The sequence below is a fragment of the Oncorhynchus masou genome, chromosome 12 (genome assembly GCF_036934945.1).
Source record: "Oncorhynchus masou masou isolate Uvic2021 chromosome 12, UVic_Omas_1.1, whole genome shotgun sequence".
NCBI lineage: Eukaryota > Metazoa > Chordata > Actinopteri > Salmoniformes > Salmonidae > Oncorhynchus > Oncorhynchus masou.
Window position 1 is genome coordinate 77765287 of NC_088223.1, and position 25903 is coordinate 77791189.

At 43.3% G+C, this 25903-nt stretch overlaps 1 protein-coding gene across 3 annotated transcripts in view; it reads right to left on the minus strand.

The window, feature by feature from the left end:
* Window positions 1-18122: 18122 nt before the first annotated feature.
* The window catches only part of LOC135550866 (glutamate receptor 4-like), a 233189-nt gene continuing 225408 nt past the window's right edge, over window positions 18123-25903 (minus strand). For 2 of the 3 annotated variants that reach the window (XM_064982051.1, XM_064982050.1), the window contains exons 15-16: window positions 24199-24336; window positions 18123-20784 (exon numbers count right to left, since the gene is read on the minus strand). In XM_064982051.1, coding sequence (XP_064838123.1) covers window positions 20620-20784; window positions 24199-24336 — 303 coding nt within the window. In that variant the 3' untranslated portion in view covers window positions 18123-20619. Of the gene's footprint in view, window positions 20785-23949; window positions 24337-25903 lie in introns of those variants that run through there. The other variant, XM_064982048.1, reaches the window with a different exon arrangement.

Consider the following 25903-nt stretch of genomic DNA (forward strand, 5'->3'; position numbering starts at 1 on the left):
GCTTACACCAATGCCTCCAAACTGAATTGACATTTTGCTGTGTTTTTTTTGTTACAGTGACTAATTTATATTACAGTGACTGGAATATTATTCCAGGTGTGCATGTTTTGTACTTTTCCATTCTACTTCTTTTGAACGAGGTAAAGACCACTCATTTCTAATGGTTAATTAAAGGGCCATTTTACACAATACATGAACGTTTGTCAGATGTTTTCAGACCCCAACTACGTTGTGAGATAGTGAAATCAGACTACTTTTGAGGTCTGAAAACATCTGCCAAACTTTGATCGGAAAGTGTAATGCCCTTCTGAGATTTTTATGGTTCAGATAGTTCACTGCATGATATTATCAGCTAGGACTTTCAGTGAACACCACAAACATAATTATCATAGACCTTCTTTTAAAAAACGTGTCTTGTTGAAATGCCATGCTTGCACAGTTTCTTTATTTGGAATAGTATTTATGAACAGGTTTGTTACCTTTTAAGTGAATGTCAATGCTTGTGATCCGTAGTTTTGCAGCAGTTTGCTTCACTGCATGTCAACGTGTGGTTTGTCTCGTTGCCCCTTTGCTCTTTCTTTCACTTGATGGTCGTCAACAGTGCACTTTTGGAAATAAATACGATTTCATGTCACTCAAATACACTACAGTGCAACACATATTTATTTGTGTTATTTGAGTGTATTTGGGCTTAATGCTCAATAAAGATGTAGATGTTGTTAGACACAATCAGCTGTACATACTGCTTGAAGAAATGCTACTAAAGAGATCATCTTAAGCAATATGCATGATCAAACCCACGATGTCGCTGCTCCTCCGGCATCTTGTGCTGCTTCTGTTTAAGCCTAGATCATGAGAAGATACATTCTAGACAATTAGGAACTTATTTGTGCTTAAATTCTTTGTGCTGTGTAACAGTTACTTTTTGAGACCACAATAAAATATCAATGTAATTAAACAATCAATGTATTTGTGTTTCCTCTGTGTCCGTATAGTATCATAATTGTGTTTGTGTGTGAGTGGGGGTATTGTCAGTTAATCATTGACCAGTTCACCTTGTTATATCTATAATGGCCAGGTCAGATAAAGCCTCATCACCTCCTGTACTTTCCTTTTTTCTTGTCCTTTCTCTTTATAATATGCAATTTGTGAAATGTTTTAGGATTGGTTATAAGACTTTTAACATAGGATTTTCCAACTAGCAACAGCTGCTGATTGGTCCAGGAAGTAGCCTAGTGAAGTTTGAAAAAACTAAACTAGTTGAAAAGAATGTGAAAATGCAAGCGGTTAATGTTAGCCACTGTCACTGATTCTTTCCAAACCACTCATTGTTGAATTTGCGATTTCCAACTTGTTGTATCATGTTTATGTCCAATGGCCAATTACAGGTATATGTTTTATCTATAATTTCTCTTTGGTATTTCTCTTCATATGACAAGGATTAAAAAGGATTTGCCAGTAGATTGTCTACTTGATTCATGATCATGACTGCTACAGTAGCTAAGATTTTGAAAGAATGATGTTGACATGATCAGTCCAATCAAAGCTACTGTACATATAACGTGATTTGACATTGTTTTATCTGTGGCCAATTACCTTGAGCCTTCCTGGATGGGTACTTATAATGTAACTCAAGCTCTACCCTTAGATTTGGCGGTGACGTAGTGTCCCCATGAGTGACAGAACACTGAGCCAATCATAGTATAACATCTTTTCTGCTGGCTGGCCCCACCACCAGAGAAAGCACTGGAGCTGCCTTACTCAAGAAACCAAAAATGAGACCATGTTTGTATGTGACTTTAAAAATATGATATACATATTTTTTACATTGGTTGCAAACTGATATGTGACACGTATTAATGCCAAAATAACAAAAAAACAGGCAACCCCCCCCCCTCATCAATCAGATTCTGATTCTTCAAGGCGACCACAACAGGGAAAAGTGAGAAAATGATGGATGATATGATGTTTATGAACATTATTATCTAAATTAAGCTGAAGTGACAAATGTAAATTGCATTTCATGATTGAACCCTCAAATGTCAGAAGCCTTTAGTTTACAGGTATTTGTGGCTGTCAGATATAATTGAAACATGTATTTGTTTAGTCAGTAAGTATAATAAGAAAGAAAGAGTCACACACTTTATACCCTGACTTTACAAAACATTATGAACACCTGCCTCACAACTACAACAGTGACACAGATATTTCACTGGATGTATAAATGTGAAGCATCCACCTGGCGTTTTCACTCACTATCAAATATGGTTGTGAGAGGAAGCCCAGTGGCGGGCGATGGAAGGAGATGGATTCTGGTGGACATTCTGCACATTTTCTCATCTATGAAACATCAAATAAAATATTATTGGTGACATACACATGGTTAGCAGATATTACTGCGACTGTAGTGAAATGCTTGTGCTTCTAAATCTGACAGTGCAGCAATATCTAACAAGTAATCTAACAATTCCTCAACAACTACCTAATACACACAAATCTAAGTAAAGGAATGGAATATGAAAAAATACATATAAATATATGGATGAGCAATGACAGAGCGGCATAGGCAAGATGCAATAGATGGTATAAAATACAATAAATTCATATGAGATGAGTAATGCAAGATTTATAAACGATTTATTAAAGTGGCATTATTAAAGTGACTAGTGATCCATTTATTAAAGTGACCAATAATTTCAAGTCTGTATGTAGGCAGCAGCCTCTCTGTGTTAGTGATGGCTGTGTAACAGTCTGATGGCCTTGATATAGAAGCTGTTTTTCAGTCTCTCGGGCCCAGCTTTGATGCACCTATACTGACCTCGCCTTCTGGATGGTAGCCGGGTGAACAGGCATTGTGTCACGGCCGTTGAAAGAACTGAACCAAGGTGCAGCGTGGTGAGCGTACATAGTATTTTTATTTGGAAAATGCTCCGAACAAAATAATTAACACTACAAAACAAACCATGAAGTTACAGGCTATGTGCCATAAACAAAAGTCAACTTGAAAAAAGGGCTATCTAAGTATGGTTCTCAATCAGAGACAACGTCCCTGTCCCTGATTGAGAATCCTACCCGGTCAAAACATAGAAATACAAATAATAGAATATAGAATACCCACCCCAACTCACACCTTGACCAAACCAAAATAGAGACATAAACAGGATCTCTAAGGTCAGGGCGTGACACATTGGCTCAGGTGGTTGTTGTCCTTGATGATCTTTTTGGCCTTCCTGTGACATCGGGTAGTGTAGATGTCCTGGTGGGCAGGTTGTTTGCTCCCGATGATGCATTGTGCAGACCGCACCACACTCTGGAGAGCCCAGCGGTTGTGGGCAGTGCAGTTGCCGTACCAGGCGGTGATACAGCCCTACAAGATGCTCTCAATTGTAAACTTTAAAAGTTTGTGAGGGCTTTAGATGGAAAGCCAAATTTCTTCAGCCTCCTGAGGTTCTTCACCACACTGTGTGGGTGGACCATTTCAGTTTGTAAGTGATGTGTACGCCGAGGAACTTTCCACTTTCTCCACTGCTGTCCCTTCAATGTGGATGGGGGGTGCTCCGTCTGCTGTTTCCTGAAGTCCACAATCATCTCCTTTGTTTTGTTGATGTTGAGTGAAAGCTTGTTTTCCTGACACCTCCTCCCTATAGGCTGTCTCGTCGTTGTTGGTAATCAAGCCTACTACTGTTGTGCCGTCTGCAAACTTGATGCTTGAGTTGGAGGCGTGCATGGCCATTCAGTCATGGGTGAAGAGCGAGTATAGGAGGGGGCTGAGAACACACCCTTGTGGGGGCCCAGTGTTGACAATCAGCAATGTGGAGATGTTGTTTCCTACCTTCACCACCTGGGGGCGGCCCGTCAGAAAGTCCAGGACCCAATTGCACAAGGCGGGGTTGAGACCCAGGGCCTCAAGCTTAATGATGAGCTTGGAGTGTACTATGGTGTTGAATGCTGAGCTATAGTCAATGAACAGCATTCTTACATGGGTATTCCTCTTGTCCAGATGGGATAGGGTAGTGTGTAGTGTGATGGCGATTGCATCGTCTGTGGACCTTTTGGGGCGGTAAACAAATTGAAGTGGGTCTAGGGTGACAGGTAAGCTGGCGGTGATATGATCCTTAATCTAAATGCAGCTTTCTGTTCCCAAAACTACAATCTGTTATAAACAGAGTGGACTAAGTTTGGTAGACTTTACTCTTTGCCAAAGTTGTAAAAAAATAGCATTGTTTAGAAGGAGTGCAAAGGCGAATTGAGTTATTGCACAGGCACACTTCACAGAGTAGGTGTTCTCTAATGGAAATATGCAGATGTATGCTAAAACGGGCCAATAGTATCTTACTAGCTCATGCTTGACTTTGCCCACCTCCTTGCTTGTTCTGCCCACAATGACTAATTTGTTCCCCTTGGAAATGACAGGCTGTGGTCTATGTTGGTTTAGTTATAAAAATATTTGCCAGCTCTTTCATTGACATAGACTGACCAGGTGAATCCAGGTAAAAGGCTATGATCTCTTGTTGATGTCACCTGTTAAATTCACTTCAATCAGTGTAGATGAAGGGGAGGAGACAGATTAAAGAAGGATTTTTAAGCTTGATACAATTGAGATATTGATTGTGTATGTGTGCCATTATTACATCTTCTCCTGTTCCTCCCCCTCCGGCGTACAACATCACCAGAATACTAACCACTGGTCCTGGGATTCATCATTACGCACACCTGGCACTCATTACGCGCACCTGTTAATCATTATGATTCACACCTGGACTTCATTATCTTCATCCTTTCCTCCCTTTCATGTCACTCCATTTGTTTTCTCACCAGTTGGTATTGTTCTTGTTTACCAGCGTGTAGCCTTATGGAATTGTCTCATTACTGGTTTTATTAAACGTTTCACCTTCTTCCTGACTCACAGCTCTGTTGTTACAGCCATTCAGAGGGTGTATGTGTAAGAGTGCAATAGCATGGCCTCTAATCAATCCATGCGGTGAGTCCAGATAAACGTTTAGAATTATTTGGTTTAATTCCACCCATTCACATGAAGTGTAGCAGCCTTTTCTATTCTGCCTTTATAAGTATAGAACGTTTCACATAACAATGTTCATCCACTAGGAGTAGTGGTATGGAGTCGAGAGTCAACACACCAAAACAAAAGCAACAGTATGGTGCCCCAATATGTCACACCCTGGTCGAAGTTTATTGTGTTTGTCTTTATTTATTTGGTCAGGCCAGGGTGTGACATGGGTTTATTGTGGTGTGTTTTGTCTTGGGGTTTTGTTAGGTATTGGGTGTGTGGCTTAGTGGGGGTATCTAGCATAGTCTATGGCTGTCTGGAGTGGTTCTCAATCAGAGGCAGGTGTTTATCGTTGTCTCTGATTGGGAACCATATTTAGGCAGCCATATTCTTTGAGTATTTTGTGGGTGATTGTTCCTGTCTCTGTGTTTGTTGTCACCAGATAGGCTGTATAGGTTTTCACGTTCCGTTTGTTGTTTTTGTATTGTTCGTGTTTTTTCGTCGTCATTAAACATGTATCACAAATACCACGCTGCATTTTGGTCCGCTTCTCCTTCACCAGATGAGAACCGATACAGAATCACCCACCACAACGGGACAAAGGGGCGTGGTAACAGGCAACAGCAACAGCAGGAGCAACAAAGAGAGGAATGGACATGGGAGGACAAATTGTACGGAGAAGGACCCTGGGCTCAGCCTGGAGAATATCGCCGCCCCAAAGAAGAACTGGAGGTGGGGAAAGCGGAGAGGCGCCGGTATGAGGAGGCAGCACGGCGACGTGGATGTAAGCCCGAGAGTCAACCCCAAATATTTCTTGGGGGGGGGGGGGGGCTCAGGGATAGAGTGGCAGAGTCAGGAGTCAGACCTGAGCCAACTCTCCCTGTTTATCGTGAGGAGCCAAGGTGGAGACCAGAACCAGAGCCGGTGTTGGAGGTGAGCGAAGCAGAGACTGTGAAGGAGTTAATGGGGAAATTGGAGGAGAGAGAAATGAGGGAGTTGCTGTCTTGGTGTTTTAAGCATGGAATTCGCCCGACGGAGCGTGTCGGGATTTGATGGCACCTAGGTCAGCGCTCCATACTCGTCCTGAGGTGCGTGTTAGTCGGCTGGTGAAGATTGTGCCAGCCTCATGCCCCAGGCCTCCTGTGCACCTTCCTAGCCTTGCACGTCCTGTGCCAGCACTGCTCTCAAGATCTCCAGTACGCCTTCACGGTCTAGCCCATCCTGTGCCACCTCCACACACCAGCCCTCCGGTGGCAGCTCGCCGCACCAGGCTTCCTGTGCATGTCCTCTGCCCAGTACCACCAGTGCCAGCACCACACATCAGGCCTACAGTGCGCCTCGCCTCTCCAGCGCTGCCGGAGCCTTCCTCCTCTCCTGCGCTGCCGGAGTCTCCCGCCTGTTCAGCGCTGCCAGAGCCTTCCGCCTCTACAGCGCTGCCGGAGTCTCCTGCCTGTTTAGTGCAGCCAGAGCTGCCAGCCTGCATGGAGCAGCCAGAGCTGCCAGCCTGCATGGAGCAGCCAGAGCTGCCAGCCTGCATGGAGCAGCCAGAGCTGCCAGTCAGCATGGAGCAGCCAGAGCCGTCAGTCCGCCAGACTCTTCCAGATCCGCCAGACTCTTCCAGATCCGCCAGACTCTTCCGGATCTGCCAGAACCCCCAGCCAGCCAGGATCTGCCGGATCCAACTACCTGCCTGAGCTTCCTCTCAGTCCCGAGCTTCCCCTCAGTCCCGAGCTTCCCCTCAGTCCCGAGCTTCCCCTCAGTCCCTAGCTTCCCCTCAGTCCCGAGCTGCCCCTCAGTCCAGTGGGGTTCTGGGTGAGGACGACTAGGCCATGGTCGGCGGCGAGGGTGGACTATCCAAGGACGCGAGGAGGAGGGACTAAGACATTGATAGAGTGGGGTCCACGTCCTGCCCTGGAGCCGCCACCATGGACAGACTCCCACCCGGACCCTCCCCTATGGTTTTGATGTGCGTCCGGGAGTCTGCACATTAGGGGGGGGGGGTTCTGTCACGCGCTGGTCGAAGTTTATTGTGTTTGTCTTTATTTATTTGGTCAGGCCAGGGTGTGACATGGGTTTATGGTGGTGTGTTTTGTCTTGGGGTTTTGTTAGGTATTGGGTGTGTGGCTTAGTGGGGGTATCTAGCATAGTCACGCTGAAGTCTCAAGTCTGCTTCCCTCATATCCATTACCAAACTAATGATCTTCCACTAGTATGAGTAAGTAATCTGCTTCTATAGTCAGAGCTAGCGATTTGCTCCAGCTTATGAGTTTCCAGAGTAGCTGTATTTGCGTAAATTTCTGTCTGCTACTGTGGCTAATTGTTGTTGTTGCCAACTTCACACCGTCGCTGTCTATTCACACTTCTACTATACCTTTCTATGAATGACGATAAGTCTAAATCTAATAGTGACAGTTTTTACTTCCCTTCTCTGTAGTTCAAAGTCCACTTTCCTCGAGCTGCAAATTCCCGCGCTATTCAGTGTCCCGATCCTCGACCTTGCTGGTCCCGATCCCCTGCTGATGCTAATTCGCTGGGTTTTTCACATGTGTGTATCAAGAATGGTCCACCACCTAAAGGACATCCAGTCAACTTGACACAACTGTGGGAAGCATCGGAGTCAACATGGGCCAGCATCCCTGTGGAACGCTTTCGACACCTTTTAGAGTCCATGCCCCGACACATTGAGACTGTTCTGAGGGTAAAAAGGGGTGCAACTGAATATTAGGAAAGTGTTCCAAATGTTTTGTACAATCAGTGTTTATGCTCACAAAAATGTACTGGGAAAACATGACAATTTTTATGTTTACCCATTAAATTCTTGGGAGCATATAGTGTGACTTTTTCTGTTTTATAGAGGCTTCCTTTCTGTTAATCAAGTGTTACGCATACAGTTATCCTGTGAGTGTGTGTATCCTGTGTGTGTGTTTCTTTTCTCTCCTTCTCCCCTCTCAGGTGAAAATCATCACTCCCCAATCAGTCAACAATCAATCATCAATCAGAAGACACACCTCCTATTTTCCTGACCTATCACAGTTCCTTCCCCATGGTTTAAAAACCCCATCATTTGTTTGTTCTATAGCTCAGCGCAATCTCTCTGTAAATGTCATGTCTGTAGGTCTCTGTGGTTCACGCTCGCTTTGTGTCTTAACCTCTCTTTTGTTTATTAAGCACCTCATAGCACTTTGTCATCACCTGTGAGTATTGTTTTTGGTTATGGTGTTTGTGTTGATTGCTGGTGGGAAAAGGGGGAAACCAAGACAAGTCGCCCATGGGCATACACTACCCGTAGGTGAACTTTGTTAAATACACTAGTTAGAACTGGGCGGACCACCCACTGTATTTTTGGTTAGTTAGTTAGCTGTTGTTAAAGTAGGCTAGTCTAGCTTAGGGGTGTTTTTGAATACTTATTGTTTCTTTCCTTGGGTCCAGCTCAGCCCCTTTTCCTGCTCCCCCCATTACCGTGTGTTTATAAATAAACCTAGAGTTTGACGGTAGATTTCTGTTGTCGTGGTTATTTCGTTCACACTTTTCCTTTGTCACAATAATAATTTGCATGAGTTATGTTACGGGTCTCATTACCATCCCCCCTAGACTGTCGGGCCAAAAGGGATTCGTAACATCAAGTCAGCAAAAATGTTTGGATGTGTGGTCAGTGCATGCTTTTCAGTCAGTATAACAACACCAATGTCAGCCATGTTAAGACTCTACTTCCTATTTCTTTACCGTCAATGTAGTACCGTTTTATATATGGCTAGGGCTTCCGCCAAAGTTCGGGTGGTGTTCCTGCAGGCCAGCTCCCGATGGACTTCCTCGAGCAGACTGCAACGATAATGGTCGATCAGGGCCCTGTCGTTCCATCCCGATCCATGCCGGTGCTATGTTGGTAAAGCATTGCTGCATGCTCCATGATGCGCTCCTCCACCTCAATGGCCGGGGTATCATCTCCTTCTGACTCCATAGTGTGGTTAGAGATTCTGTAATGGTGGCAGGGAAGTCAGGCGCAGGAGAATGAACTCGGTAAAAACGGAGCTGTTTAATAAACATTCAAAAAATACTCCGAAAACCAAAGTATACAAAAATAACATAATAGGGTGCAAAACCTGTCGCACACCAGAACAAATAACACACCTACATACAACAAACAATCTCTGACAAGGACATGAGGGGCAACAGAGGGTTAAATACACAACATGTAATGAATGGGATTGGAACCAGGTGTGTAGGAAGATAAGACAAAATGAAAAATGGATCATTGATGGCTTGAAGGTCGGCGACGTCGACCACCGAACACCACCTGAACAAGGAGAGGGACTGACTGTGGTGGAAGTCGTGACATGTATTAAAGGAGTAGTCCACTATTTTACAACTTGATGTTAGACGGTTCCTCCCTTGAAAGTACAGTGCCTTGCGAAAGTATTCGGCCCCCTTGAACTTTGCGACCTTTTGCCACATTTCAGGCTTCAAACATAAAGATATAAAACTGTATTTTTTTGTGAAGAATCAACAACAAGTGGGACACAATCATGAAGTGGAACGACATTTATTGGATATTTCAAACTTTTTTAACAAATCAAAAACTGAAAAATTGGGCATGCAAAATTATTCAGCCCCCTTAAGTTAATACTTTGTAGCGCCACCTTTTGCTGCGATTACAGCTGTAAGTCGCTTGGGGTATGTCAAGGACAATCAACAATCAATGGAAGTGATGGGGGCATGTGCGCATGTAATTTTTTAAATGTCCAAATCACCTGAAATCAATTCAAATCACCTACATATTTGGATTGATGTTACTTAAAGGTGATTTGGCCATATAAAAAAAAACATGCTTACATGCCCCCATCACCATGGATGACAGTTTCTCTTGGCCCATAGACTACTTTCAGGATGAGGAACCATCTAACATAAAGTAAAATAGGAAAAGGAGCCCCGAGCATGCCACCATTCTTATCGATGGGGCTGTAGTGGAGCAGGTTGAGAGCTTCAAGTTCCTTGGTGTCCACATCACCAACCAACTAGAATGGTCCAAACACACCAAGACAGTTACGGAGAGGGCACGACAAAACCTATTCCCACTCAGGAGACTGAAAGTATTTGGCATGGGTCCTCAGATCCTCAAAAGGTTCTACAGCTGCAACATCAAGAGCATATGATTGCATGGTTGCATCACTGCCTGGTACGGCAATTGCTCGGCCTCCGACCGCAAGGCACTACAGAGGGTAGTGCGTATGGCCCAGTACATCACCGGGGCTAAGCTGCCTGCCATCCAGGATCTCTACACCAAGCGGTGTCAGAGGAAGGCCCTAAAAATGGTTAACGACCCCAGACACCCCAGTCATAGACTGTTCTCTCTGCTACCGCATTGCAAGCGGTACCGGAGCGCCAAGTCTAGGACAAAAATACTTCTCAACAGCTTTTAACCCCAAGCCATAAGACTCCTGAACAGGTAATCAAATGGCTACCCAGACTATTTGCAATGTGTCACTACACAAATGAAATCTCGAGATAATGGCAAAGGCAATAGAGTAAGAGATGGGGAAAATAATGAGTGACTTGCAGGAAGTAGGAGAGAAAGAGGAAATGTCAGAGAGCAAGAGGAGAGCCAGGGAAGGGTCTGAAATAGGGCATTGAGACTACTGTCAGGTGTTAGCACCGGAGGATTACTCAGAGTACTGCTTAGCGTGACAGTAGCGCCAACCTTTCCACATGTCCTGTTGGCTGGACTCCTAAGTGCATTGGAACCAATTTAACCATGGAGGCAGCAGGTTTAGTTGGAGAAGGAAAACCACTGGTTTTAGCTGTAGTAGGAGTAGCATGTCAAATGTGCAAAGATATCAAATTGTCTGTCAATGCAGATAAGGATACAGTATTAGCACTACAGTCTGGAGCGTAGGTAGAATTGGATAAGCTGGGTCTGCAGCAGGTGTAACAGGGGCAGGAACAGAGGTATCGGGGACAGGAACAGGTGTAGAGGTGGTTGGGGGAGCACTTGGAGCAGCGGCTATAAGCGGCATAGTTCTTAGCGCAACCGTCGGGCCGATTCTTGGCACTGACAGGGCATTGGGAGGCGGGATAAAGGGAGCCCAAGCTGCAGAGATATTGGATTCTCCAAACAATGCAGAGAAGAACACAGCTCTGTCTGTGGCCATGGACGCTGGGAATGCCATTACTGCAGTGTGGAACTTGACTCAAAACCTTTTCTAGCCACAAAGGGCACCGCAGTAAAAGCAATGTCATAAGCAGTGAATGAGGAGAGCTGAGACGACACAGAAGATTTATTCAAAAGTAACAAGACAATTGGATTAAGATGTATCAGAGCCAGAGAATTGCTGGTCTACTTTCAAATAGAAACCACTAAAATTAATATTAATTTAACATGTTATTTGTTAGTCTTTAATTGATAATATAATAATCTGAGGTTCATTACACAGCAAAGTGTAATGGAATTGAACGAGGAGAGCTGTAACAATGCACAATATTTCATGGTCTTTGCTTGATAAAAAAACAACAACAACAACAATGTAAGAAATTAGCACGGTAGCAGTCACCTCTGTCATCATGAAGTGCTTTGAGAGACAAGTCAAGGATCATATCACCTCCACCCTACCTGACACCCTAGACCATTCCAATTTGTTTACCGCCCCAATAGGTCCACAGACGCAATAACAATTGCACTGCACACTGCCCTAACTTATCTGGACAAGTGAAATACCTATGTAAGAATGCTGTTCATCGATTACAGCTCAGCATTTAACACCATAGTAACCTCCAAACTTGTCATTAAGCTCGAGACCCTGGGTCTCAACCCCGCCCTGTGCAACTGGGTCCAGGACTTTCTGACGGGCCTCCCCCAGGTGGTGAGGGTAGGAAATGACATCTCCACCCCGCTGATCCTCAACACTGGGGCCCCACAAGGGTGCGTTCTCAGCCCTCTCCTGTACTCCTTGTTCACCCATGACTGCATGGCCATGCACGCCTCCAACTCAATCATCAAGTTTGCAGATGACACTACAGTGGTGGGCTTGCAGCGCCTCTTCAACCTCAGGAGGCTGAAGAAATTTGGCTTGTCACCAAAAACACTCACAAACTTTTACAGATGCACAATTGAGAGCATCCTGCCGGGCTGTATCACCGCCTGGTACGGCAACTGCTCCGCCCACAACCGTAATGCTCTCCAGAGGGTAGTGAGGTCTACACAACGCATCACCGGGGACAAACTACCTGCCCTCCAGGACACCTACACCACCCGATGTCACAGGAAGGCCAAAAATATCATCAAGGACAACAACCACCCAAGCCACTGCCTGTTCACCCCGCTATCATCCAGAAGGCAAGGTCAATACAGGTGTGTCAAGCTGGGACCGAGAGACTGAAGAACAGCTTCTATCTCAAGGCCATCAGACTGTTCAACAGCCATCACTAACATTGAGTGGCTGCTGCCAACATACTGACTCAAATCTCTAGCCACTTTAATAGTTAAAAATTTGATGTAATAATTGTATCACTAGTCACTTTAAACAATGCCCGTTTATATAATGTTTAAATACCCTACATTACTCATCTACAGTGGGGCAAAAAAGTATTTAGTCAGCCACCAATTGTGCAAGTATTTGGTCACCTACAAACAAGCAAAATTTCTGGCTCTCACAGACCTGTAACTTCTTCTTTAAGAGGCTCCTCTGTCCTCCACTCGTTACCTGTATTAATGACACCTGTTTGAACTTGTTATCAGTATAAAAGACACCTGTCCACAACCTCCAACAGTCACACTCCAAATTCCACTATGGCCAAGACCAAAGAGCTGTCAAAATACACCAGAAACAAAATTGTAGACCTGCACCAGGCTGGGAAGACTGAATCTGCAATAGGTAAGCAGCTTGGTTTGAAGAAATCAACTGTGGGAGCAATTATTAGGAAATGGAAGACATACAAGACCACTGATAATCTCCCTCGATCTGGGGCTCCACGCGAGATCTCACCCCGTGGGGTCAAAATGATCACAAGAAGGGAGAGCAAAAATCCCAGAACCACACGGGGGGACCTAGTGAATGACCTGCAGAGAGCTGGGACCAAAGTAACAAAGCCTACCATCAGTAACACACTACGCCGCCAGGGACTCAAATCCTGCAGTGCCAGACGTGTCCTCATGCTTAAGCCATTACATGTCCAGGCCCTTCTGAAGTTTGCTAGAGAGCATTTGGATGATCCAGAAGAAGATTGGGAGAATGCCATATGGCCAGATGAAACCAAAATATAACTTTTTGGTAAAAACTCAACTCCTCGTGTTTGGAGGACAAAGAATGCTGAGTTGCATCCAAAGAACACCATACCTACTGTGAAGCATGGGGGTGGAAAGATCATGCTTTGGGGCTGTTTTTCTGCAAAGGGACCAGGACAACTGATCCGTGTAAAGGAAAGAATGAATAGGGCCATGTATCGTGAGATATTGAGTGAAAACCTCCTTCTATCAGCAAGGGCATTGAAGATGAAATATGGCTGGGTCTTTCAGCAAGACAATGATCCCAAACACACCGCCCGGGCAACGAAGGAGTGGCTTCGTAAGAAGCATTTCAAGGTCCTGGAGTGGCCTAGCCAGTCTCCAGATCTCAAGCGAGTTGAAAGGCCGTGTTGCCCAGCAACAGCCCCAAAACATCACTGCTCTAGAGGAGGAGGAATGGGCCAAAATACCAGCAACAGTGTGTGAAAACCTTGTGAAGACTTACAGAAAACGTTTGACCTCTGTCATTGCCAACAAAGTGTATATAACAAAGTAGTGAGATAAACTATTGACCAAATACTTAATTTCCAACATAATTTGCAAAAGAATTAATTAAAATGCCTACAATGTGATTTTCTGGATTTTTTTCTCATTTTGTCTGTCATTGTTGAAGTGTACCTATGATGAAAATTACAGGCCTCTTTCATCTTTTTAAGTGGGAGAACTTGCTCAATTGGTGGCTGACTAAATACTTTTTTGCCCCCCTGTATTATGTACAAAATCAGTTATGAATAACGCAAAAAAACCCACATAATAGCACAATTGGTTGGGCGCCTGTAAAACTGCTGACATTTCTTCGGGTGCCATTTTAATTTTAATCCCTTAATCCCATAAAGTCATGTACACAGCAGAGGGCTGGCTCACTGTCCAAAACGGCGACCTTAAGGCACTGTACACAACAGAGAGGCTTGTTCCAGTATTCAAACATGCGTACAAGCCTTTTCCAGCTACAATTGTCACTTTCAACATTAACAATGTCTACACTTTATTTCTGATCAATTTGATGTTATTTTAATGGACAAAAAATGTGCTTTTCTTTCAAAAACAAGGACATTTCTAAGTGACCCCAAACTTTTGAACGTTAGTGTATATATATATATATATATATATATATATATATATATATATATATATATATATATATATATATTTACAAAAGATATATGCGGGATTGGAAATTATGAAGATGATAACACTGATAGAAGCCACAATCTATCTGCAATATTAAAGCTGATCGACCCTTCCCCCCAAAAAGTATGTACTTTTGCGGCAATCATCTAATTACTTGTTCTGTTCAGTAATTCAAGTTTTAAATTCAAACAATGCCAATTGTAAAATGTATTTTCAATGTGTAAATGAATTATTCCCTTAATTTCTGTATTACAAAACCATCACCATGTACATCCCCATGTACATCCCCCTGGGCACAGAGGTCGAGTCAACGTCCATTTCAAATTGGTTCAACGTTATTTCATTGAAAAGCATGGAAACAACGTTGATTCAACCAGTGTGTGCCCAGTGGTTCTCCAAGTTCATCTTCCCCAGTGTGTGTAAATAAAGTTCCCTGTGTGTGTTAACTGTTGTGCTGCCTTACTCCCCACTAACAAGGGCAGTGTCAATGGTTCACAGGTAAGCAAATAAGTAGAGCCGGGTCGCTCTCTTTCACTTTGTGTTTAATGACTTTACTATGGGGTCCACAAAGAGGATGAACTAATGATGAATTTCAACAAATATCTACCTAGCTGCAACATGATATCAGACACCTGGTTGGGGTCACAGCCTTTTATACACCAAGGACTCATCCCTGCCAAATCATCTCTTATCTCTGCCTACAGCATCCCTCCTATATCCCTCCCTTTTCCCTACTCGTGTTGACTCTCAGTGAGAATGTGACCAAGGTTGATTTGGGCAGCTTGATCTTATATTTTATTCCCCCGAAGGTCAGAACCCTGCTGTCTCCCCTTTTTGACATACACTATATATAAAAGTACGTGGACAACCCTTCAAATGAGTGGATTCGGCTATTTCAGCCACACCAGTTGCTGACAGGTGTATAAAATCAATCTCCATGGACGAACATTGGCAGTCGAATGGCCTTACTGAAGAGCTCAGTGACTTTCAACGTGGCACCGTCATAGGATGCCACCTTTCCAACAAGTCAGTTTGTCAAATTTATGCCGTGCTAGAGCTGCCCCGGTCAACTGTAAGAGCTGTTATTGTGAAATTGAAATGTCTAGGAGCATCAACGGTTCAGCTTCGAAGTGGTAGGTCACACAAGCTCACAGAACGGGACCGCCGAGTGCTGAAGTGCGTAGCATGTAAAAATTGCCTGTCCACTCACTACCGAGTTTCAAACTGCCTCTGGAAGCAACGTCAGCACAATAACTGTTCTTTGGGAGCTTCATGAAATGGGTTTCCATGGCCAAGCAGCCACACACAAGCCTAAGATCACCATGAGCGATGCCAAGCATTGGCTGGATTGGTGTAAAGCTAGCCTCCATTGGACTCAAGCTGTGGAAACACGTACGCTGGAGTGATGAATCATGCATCATCAACTGGCAGTCCCACGGATAAATCTGGGTTTGTTGGATACCAGGAGAACGATACCTGCCCGAAAGCATAGTGTTGACTGTAAAGTTTGGCGGAGGAGGAATATTGGTCTGGTACTGTTTTTCATGGTTCGGGCTAGGTCCCTTAGTTCCAGTGAAGGGAATTCTTAACGCTACAGCATGCAATGACATCCTAGATGATTCTGTGCTTCCAACTTCCTGGCAACAGTTTGGGGAAGGTTTGGGTTTTCCTGTTTCAGCATGACAATGCCCCCATGCACAAAGAAAGGTCCATACAGGAATGGTTTGTTGAGATCAGTGTGGAAGAACTTGACTGGCCTGCACAGAGCACTGACCTCAACCCCATCAAACACCTTTGGGATGAATTGGAGTGCTGACTGCGAGCTAGGCCTAATCGCCCAACATCAGTGCCCGACCGAATCATAACCCTGCAGCAATGTTCCAATATATAATGGAAAGTCTTCCCAGAAGAGTAGAGGCAAAGTGGGTCCAACTCCATATAAATTCCCATGATTTTGGAATGAGATGTTCGACAAGCAGGTGTCCACATACTTTTGGTCATGTAGTGTATGCTGTCACTTCTGTCTTACAAACGTCCTGTCCCCTTGGCTCCACATGTTGAGTTCCTCAGCTGCCTACAGCCACCGCCGCCTGCTCTGCGTCCCTGTTTACATCGCTAGTAGCTACAGTAGAGCTGTACACAGTGTTTTAGTGCGAGCACGACCAAGGTTTGACCGTAATATGGAGTGGAAGGTCAAGGCTGAACATGAGCAGGGTTGGTCTAATTTATACCGTATACAACACAATAACTCAATTAGCTACGCAAAACCATTCTGCATACTTGCATTTTGTGCAGCCCCAAAGTCTATGGGCTCTTTCCTCTGCCCAAGCCAGACATATTTAATTAATTAATTTTATTTGTATTTATTTATTTAACTAGGCAAGTCAGTAAAGAACAAATTCTTATTTACAATGACGGCCTAGCCAGGCCAAACCCTCCCCTAACCCGGACGATGCTGGGCCACATATTTTTACAATGCCTGGATAGATATTTTTTATGTATCAGCTAATCATCATATTCTATAGGAATCTGTCAATCAATAACACAGTCGATGACGTGTCACGCAACCACTAATTGATGCATGCAACGTCTGAGCAGGAGAACTCAACCTATAATTTGTCGCAACTATGAAGGGTAGCCATTTTGCTTAGGTGTAAATGAGGCTTTGTTCCATCACTGCAGCATTCACCTGATGGTTTCAGCACCTTGTCTTGGACCATCTGTCATGTTGGTGGTCAGTTCATAGTGTCCGAGGCTGAGGCACTGCTACGTTAGGAGGATATCAAATGTAAGGCCCCGTACACACTCAGGTTGCACAATGCATTTGACACAATAGGTTTGATACAACTGATATTTTTGTGATACAAAACTGATACAACAGATCATTTAGTGATGCGTTGTATAACTGATGAGCAAAATGCGTTTTATATCAGTTGAACAACTTGAGTGTGTATGGGACCTAAGGCCTAGATTCAATCAGATGAAGCGTTAACTGGAGATAGTCAACACTTATGTTTTGGCATTGTCAGAGATGTGACTGCGTTGGAGCTGTCAAATCGCTGAGCAGCTGCTCTTGATCATTGTCAAGAAGCCACACCCATCCCACTCGTGTTGGAAGTTCAGAATGACAAAGTGAAGGATATATAGAAATAATGACGCTCAAATTGAAAATGATTCAACAAAATAATGAGGATTTCTATCATCTTAATAGAGGTCTAGATTACAGCTCACATTTCAGTGTTTGAACTTGTAATCAAGGCTGCATGGAATTTATCTTAATGCGACCAATGGTAATGTCCGCTTTAGGTTTAATGCCGGGAGCTGCTTGTGGATTTGACAGCTTTTGTATCTTATAATGCTCATGTAAGCATGACATGAGTGTGATCATTAAACATTGGTTAGAAATTACATAAAGCCTTTACATTAGACTGGTTGCATCTTATTACCAGTTGAACACAAATATTAGTTAAAGTAAATGGAACATATTGCATTATTATTGTAAAAACGTCATTCATTATTCAGGAATACACCTTTTAAATATAATACTCTCCCCAACAGTTGACAATGCGCAATTGATTGAATTCCAGCATGTGAGTGGGTTATATCTAAAAAAACATATCTCACAAACACACTCAAGTAAGTTCATGAATTAACAGAGATCCCTCTCACACCTGTCCACAATAAAAACACAGTGACAAATCCTTTGGATTAACTTTTTACTAAGAAAATGATCAAAATAAAGATGTACAATTGAAACCAAAATAGGATACCATTTGAATTTTACAGACATATGGCAGAACCAAAAAGCATGGCCTGAAATATTTTAGCTGGTTTATTCTCTCAAAGCAACAAGGTCCATCCGGTGTGTGTGTTTGTGTGTGTGTGTGTGTGTGTGTGTGTGTGTGTGTGTGTGTGTGTGTGTGTGTGTGTGTGTGTGTGTGTGTGTGTGTGTGTGTGTGTGTGCGTGTGTGTGCGTGCGCGTGCGTACCAGAAGAGGCTGGTGAGAGAAGCTACAGGAGGACGGGCTGGAATGGAATCAATGGAACAGAGTCAATCATGTGGTTTCCATGTGTTTGATTCTGTTTAATTTATTCCATTCAGCCATTACAATGAGCCTGTCCTCCTATACCTCCTCTCACTAGCCTCCTCTGTACGTGTCGTGTACACAGTGGCGGATTTAGGTATAGGTGACATGGGTAGGTGCCCATGGTGGCATCTTGCCATTTGTTTCTATTTGTCTTTGTTACTTCTTTTTGATATTTATGAGTCTTATTTTGTATATATTTTAAAATGTTTTGATTATTTATTTGTGTTACAAATGTCTGAATAAAAATGACAGAGGGGGGCTGAAGTGGAGGTTCGCCCAGGCAGCCATACAAGCTACAACCACTACTATGTGTACATGTATGTGGACGTGTATGTGAATGTGTGTAAGGGCAAAAGACAGAGGCAGCAATTGAAAACATTGATAACATTGCACATATTTGTCCGACAACAACAATAGCAGAAACAGGTTTTGGGGCAAAAAAGTTGAAAATGAAAGAGACAAAAGGATGACACAGTAAAAGTCAGTGTCCTATTGCTGCCCACGGGCCTAGAGGTTGCCCTTCCATTGGCCATGTGTTGAAACCTCCACTGCACACTAATAACTTCAATGACAGGAAGTAGACCATAGATTCTTCTACTGAGGATCCACAGTGTTAGGGACCAAGAGGGCCAAAGCTTTGACCATGGCTCAATAATACAAATATTCTTCTTCGTCTTCTTTTTTATTCAATAAATACTGTTTATATAAGCTTTGACTAGTGAAATAATACAGCAATGAGGAAAAAAATTGCATTTCTCATTTCACATAAAAAAAATGCATTATTCTCTCCATACACAATTATCTAAAATGTCTATCCAGATAAGACGTTCAACGTTCAACAGCCGCGAACATTGAAAAAACATTGAAAAATCAGGAGACGGACAGTCATTTTAAATGTAATTGATCGTTACAAAAAATAGAACAAACGACACAAAAAATATTGTTTGTTTTCTAGTGGAAACGCAAGTAAAGCATTTAAACATAACATTCGGTCTATCAGCCACTTCTGGTCTATGACCTCACAGTGTGGGGTGTGGCTAGAGGATGGGGGCGATGCTCGAGGATGAGGATGGGACTAATTAACATTCATCGCTGAATATATTAATATGTAGAGAACAGGTATCTAGATGGGCAGAGTTGAAACTATGCCCATGGAACATGACGCTCTGAACTGAACGTTGAAGGAATAAAACACTGTCTCAATGTCTCTCCTTTCTCAACAACGTCGTCTTAGTCGTCTTATCCATTATTGCGATGAATTATTTATTTAAAGATGGTTACAAAAAGAGAACTGTCCTTTGTCCACTACTGAATCAGCTATTTACATCTGTTTAAAAAGCAAGCAATGTTATACAGTCTCTTCTATGTACAGAACATCTTTTTTCTTTAGCTTCGTCTTCACAGAATATACATATTTACTAAATCTTCACAGTTTATTTATCTTATATGTATTATTATCAATAGAGTTATTGTAGTTTATTAATAATTATAGTTTTTATCTCCATGATGACAACGGGAGACACACCTCCACATGATGTCAGATATTGATATTCAGTGAGATTGTTGTCTGACAGTTGTTTTTTGAACACTGCTCTCGTCTGGTAACAATTGTCCACATTTGGAAAACAATCTTGATTGTAATTCAGTTTGCCAATTCAGTCAGCAACCCAATGATCCACAGTTACAAGTTTCAAGTTTTCTGGTCTTCCTTTATTTTTCATTTTACTTCACTCTCAATTCCTCCTGCTCTTCCTTCGCCAGTGATCGCAATGATAAGTTGGCACAGGGTCTTCAGTGGAACATCTCAGATGCAATCTCCACCTCTGCACCCAAAAATGGCAGCTTGATTACAAATAGCCCTCACTTGGCCACACAGTAAAAATACAGATGGTACTTTTCCACAGAACTCCATCCAAAATGGCCACAGATTCACTACATACTCAAATGGCAAAGTCCCAATTTCTGCTATATTAAAAAAACTTCCACAATGTTAGTTAGTCCCTGTCTGCCCACACACTGGTGGTGGTGTCCGGTTTGGGTGGTGTTTGTCCTGTGTCTTTGTGGTATATGGTGGTTGTGGGTTGGTCATTTTTAAGGCACTTGAAAGGTTTTTGGTTTTCACGGGAGCTCAGAGGAGACCAAGGCCAGGCCGGAGCTCTGGCGGAGTGAGGGGCCCGAGTGGACCGCTTTGGGACAGTCGGGTGTCAGGACGCGCCCATTCTCCCCCACACTGCCTGTGATCGACAGGCGTGCCTTGTTCCTCATGGCCTCCGTAAAGGTCAGCTGGGTAGGGAAAAGGGGGGAGCAGGAAGAGAAAGGGGGATAGAGACAGAGAGAAGGGAAATGGGGGTAGTGAGAAAGAGGAGAGACAAATATAAGAAAAGGAGAGGGTGGGAACAGACAGAGGGAGAGGGGAAGAAAGAGGGGAGAGAGAGAAAGCAAGGGGGACAGGGAGAGAGAGAGAGGGAATAGTGAGAGAAAGCAAGGGGTACAGGGAGAGAGAGGGGCAAAGGGGACAGGGAGAGAGAGAGAGGGAATAGTGAGAGAAAGCAAGGGGGACAGGGAGAGAGAGAGGGAATAGTGAGAGAAAGCAAGGGGGACAGGGAGAGAGAGAGAGGGAATAGTGAGAGAAAGCAAGGGGGACAGGGAGAGAGGGAATAGTGAGGAAAATAGGGTGAGAGAAAGAATAGTGAGGAAGAAAAGGGAGGGAGAGAAAGAGGGAATAGTGAGAGAAAGCAAGGGGGACAGGGAAGGAGAGAGAGGGAATAGTGAGAGAAAGCAAGGGGAACAGGGAGAGAGAGAGAGAGGGAATAGTGAGAGAAAGAAAAGGGAAGAGAGGGAGAGAGAGAGGGAATAGTGAGAGAAAGAAAAGGGAAGAGAGGGACAGAGAAAAACACGTCAGCTCATCTGAGCATACAAAATTACACTAACAATTCTAAGATCAGGAAGCATCATGAAGATGGATAATGTCAGGGATGAATATAGTACAGTAACTACATCTAACGTCACACCACAGAATCACAGGACATCCATCATGGCCATTCAATAAAATCTCATAACACCACTTTATGTGCACATTTGATACAAGACTACCATTGACTACTATGGGTATTAGACATTGGATGATTTATGTGTGGGTGAGGGACGACAGGGCAACTGACCAAGCAACAGTAAGGGGAATGAAGAGAGGGATGAGAGAGGGGGCCTACAGCACCAACAGGAGACACATAACCACGTCAGACACATACTGTAGATCTGCAAGTCAAATATCGTTGGACTCGAGGGAAATATCTTAGAGATCGGCGCTCAAGTCAATATAGAGGGGCAGTTAGTTTCCACTTACTCGAGGATTTAACACGCCAATAATGTATGGTGCTATATTGCTTTATCTAACTTAACGTGTACTTGGGGCTGGTTTCTCATTGAAACCTGTGGTTATCCCTTCTTATATTGTCTGATTTAGAAAAGTGGTGTTAGTTTAGCTAAACCTAGGTTATGGCAAAGTGTGTGTGTGTGTGTGTGTGTGTGTGTGTGTGTGTGTGTGTGTGTGTGTGGGGGGGGGTATTAGACATTTGGGCAGTTAGATATTTTTAGGCCATAGTTAGCTAGCCTACAATATATATATATATATATATATATATATATATATATATATATATATATATATATATATATATATATATATATATATATATATATATAACCTGTACGCAGATCTTTATAAATGGTAGGATTCATTGTAAATTAAAACCAACATTAACAAGGTGGGCCTGAAACTATTGAAACATTGTATCAATGAACAATTTGGCTCTGAGAATACTGCAACATTTTGTATCAACAAGGCAACTCTGAGAATATTGTTTGGAATAAGGAAGGGGTGGCTCGCACATCTTTCCCCGGGCCAGCTTGTCTCTGATATTATTGTGTTGGCCACACAGTAGTTGCACTGTCTGGGTGATTATTGTATTTCAAAAACAGCCCTACATCCACACTATGGCTAAATAACTGAACAATATTTAATGACATTTTGCCTGCAAGATTGATCTGTAAGAATTGAATTGAGGAAGATGGACAAGCAAGACTGATAAAGTGAGAGGTGGAAATGCATTATGTCACTGCATGACAGAACATTTGTTATAGCCTACAATTGTTATTTTCTTTGATGCCAAAAACAGGACATGTATTTTGGGGAAATGCTCTAAAAAGAAAGTTGTTCAGTTCTGTTTATGTTCATGCTAAAACATGAAACCAAAATTGCACTAGCCTACTTGGCAAATGAACGTAAATATAAATTAGGCCGACAGTTATCACAGCCTATATTTTAATAACAATAAAATCGCTTTTGGTTTTGAATGGTCACCAAAAAGGAAGGCTTCCCCACCTCCAAATTCCCAATTCAATTAACCCCTGGCTATCAGATTACAATAAGGTTTACAAGGCTGAGTTCAAATACCGTCATCATATTCAAAGCAATCGGCCTAAACAGCTGACTGGCAAGCTGCCACTGTCTCTGTCCTCTGCTTTCAAAAGTGAGAGAAAAGGGCGCAGGTTGACAGCTGCTCTCCGAGCAATGCTCCGCATGGTCCTAAAACCAGTCTGACGTTACGTTAAACAGCAGTTGCATTGTAAATCAGGATAGGAAAGATTTTTTGTCTACTTTTTTTGCCTACTTAAAATGTTTGTGCGACTGCCATACCCAACTGATGCCCTTGGTTTAGACAGAGCACTATGGCTATGTGTGATGTTAGCAGGTGCCTGTCTGTGTCATAGTCAGGGTTGTGAAATTCCAGAAACTTTCCCAAACAATCAAGGTTGGAGTATTCCTGGAATAAAAAGGAAATAAGCAGAGAGGGGATTTCGAGAAAACCTGAGAATTCCTGGGAAATCTGGGAAACTTTCCCCAAATTCCCAGAAATCCAGGTTGGTGGATTCACAGAGAGAATAAGTAAGGATGGAATACACCAACAGGAAATCCTCCAACTGGTATTTCTGGAAAACATGAGAATAATATCCCAAATTCCTAGATTTCCAGAAATCCCGGTTGGAAGATTCCCAGAATCAATGGGGAATAAGCAGGGAGGGATTCCTGCAACCGGGATTTCTCTAAAACGTGGGAATTTTGGAAAAGCTTCCAGAAGTGTGCAACCCTAGTCATAGTCAACAGCAGGAGACATTGTCTGCAACCAAACAAACCAAACAGACAATAGAAACGGCGGCCATCTTAAAGCCCCGCCAGGAAGCCAAGAGACAGACGAGTAAGTCACATGACCACAAACGAGCGAATCACAAGGCAGAGGAAGTAAAGGAAGCATTGCCACCAGTTGTACAGTCAATCAGCAGCATGGCAAGCTAGCTAGCGGCCAATAAGGGAGGGTCAACTTACAGTACCACAGGAGGGGGGCCTAGAGGGGTGGGTGGGGGATGGAGGAGGACTTTTCTATACTGGCCTTATATCATAACATCCCCATCACTCCCATCATCGCTCCCATACCCGTCGAAAACCTCACTATACGTGGCTAAGTTGGGGGTGCTTGGGGAAGGGCTGGGGCCGGGGGTGTGGCCAGGACTATAACCAGGACTGTGACTGGGGTGAGGGCTTGTTCTGGGGCTGGAGCAGCTGGGGTGGGGGCTGCTAGGGGCTAGGTGGTGGGGGAGGTGGTGGTGGTGGTGGTGGTGTTCAGACATCGGTTCCTCCACCTTCATTCGCTTGGCCTCGTTCCGGGACTTGTAGCAGAATTCGATGAGGGCCACCAGCATGGCCAGACCCAGGCCCCCCACTAGGATATAGAAGACCCCCGCCACGTTGCTCAATGACAGGGCCTGGGACGACTTGTCCTGGGGGGTTGGAGGAGAGACACAGGGCAGAAAGGATATCAGAGGCGTGACAGTGGTGGGGTGCCGAGAACACACAAATGAAAACACAGACTCACATACATACTCATACATAAAATCGCAGGCAATTATATTACACATTACAACACAAGTACACAAATACAAAGTTAACAAATCTAACACACACACACAGACATACTTTCCAGTCCACCTTCTCTAGCTATGAGCTCTGTGGCTAGGGCTGTAGCTGTTATCATCATGAAATTACCATTCAAATCAATCTAAAGCTTGACTATGATGTTTTACAGCAATTAGAAAGGAAAACAATTATTCCAGTTTGCTAGCTGTCAACAATTGTCAACAGGCTGTTTTTTCCTCGGTCTAAACTCTCAAGTAGCTCCCTAGCCCTCGGTTATCTCTGCTTATTGTAATTTTGTAATTAGATGCTGTGGTTTAAAACACACAGCTCTCTCACACTTCTTATCTCCTCTTTTGGAGCAGGTTGGTTTCCTGCTCCTAAAGTAGGATGATTTCTTTTCAAAAGGACTATGTTCAGGTTAGAGACTTCACTAAACACTGCCTTGTTATGCATCTGATCTGCTGCTGATGGGAATGTGTGTGAGCACATTCTAACAAAACTGGAGAGCTACTTTTTAATTATACTTGACAAGAAAATACTGTACACTTGACAAGGACTTGATTTGCCGCTAAGGCGTTTACATGCTGCTTTGTTGAGGCGGGAGTTCACTTTACATGCTTGAGTAGTGGCCAACTGCTATACTTGATATATCCAATCTAGAGTGAGCTGGGATGACTGGCATACTAATCATAAAAAATAATAGGTTTCAAACCTGTTCCACTCATTCTAATTCTATCATACTAATAATCTCCTGGGACATCACAACTGCACAACTTGAATACATTCATTGCTAAGTGCCCTACTAAGTATACACTAGTAAGTGTGCACAGATACAGGTGACAACCATATGAATGTGATCCTGCGGGTATCATCATTTCATACACTACCGTTCAAAAGTTTGGGGTCACTTAGAAATGTCCTTGTTTTCCATGAAAACATACATGAAATGAATTGCAAAATGAATAGGAAATATAGTCAAGATGTTGACAAGGTTATAAATAATGATTTTTAAATTAAATAAGTGTCCTTCAAACTTTTCCTTCGTCAAAGAATCCTCTATTTGCAGCAATTACAGCTTTGCAGACCTTCTAGTTGTCAATTTGTTGAGGTAACCTGAAGAGATTTCACCCCATGCTTCCTGAAGCACCTCCCACAAGTTGGATTGGCTTGATGGGCACTTCTTACGTACCATACGGTCAAGCTGCTCCCACAACAGCTCAATAGGGTTGAAATCTGGTGACTGTGCTGGCCACTTCATTATAGACAGAATACCAGCTGACTGCTTCTTCCCTAAATAGTTCTTGCATAGTTTGGAGCTGTGCTTTGGGTCATTGTCCTGTTGTAGGAGGAAATTGGCTCCAATTAGGCGCTGTCCACAGGGTATGACTAGCGTTGCAAAATGGAGTGATAGCTTTTACCCTGAACAAATCT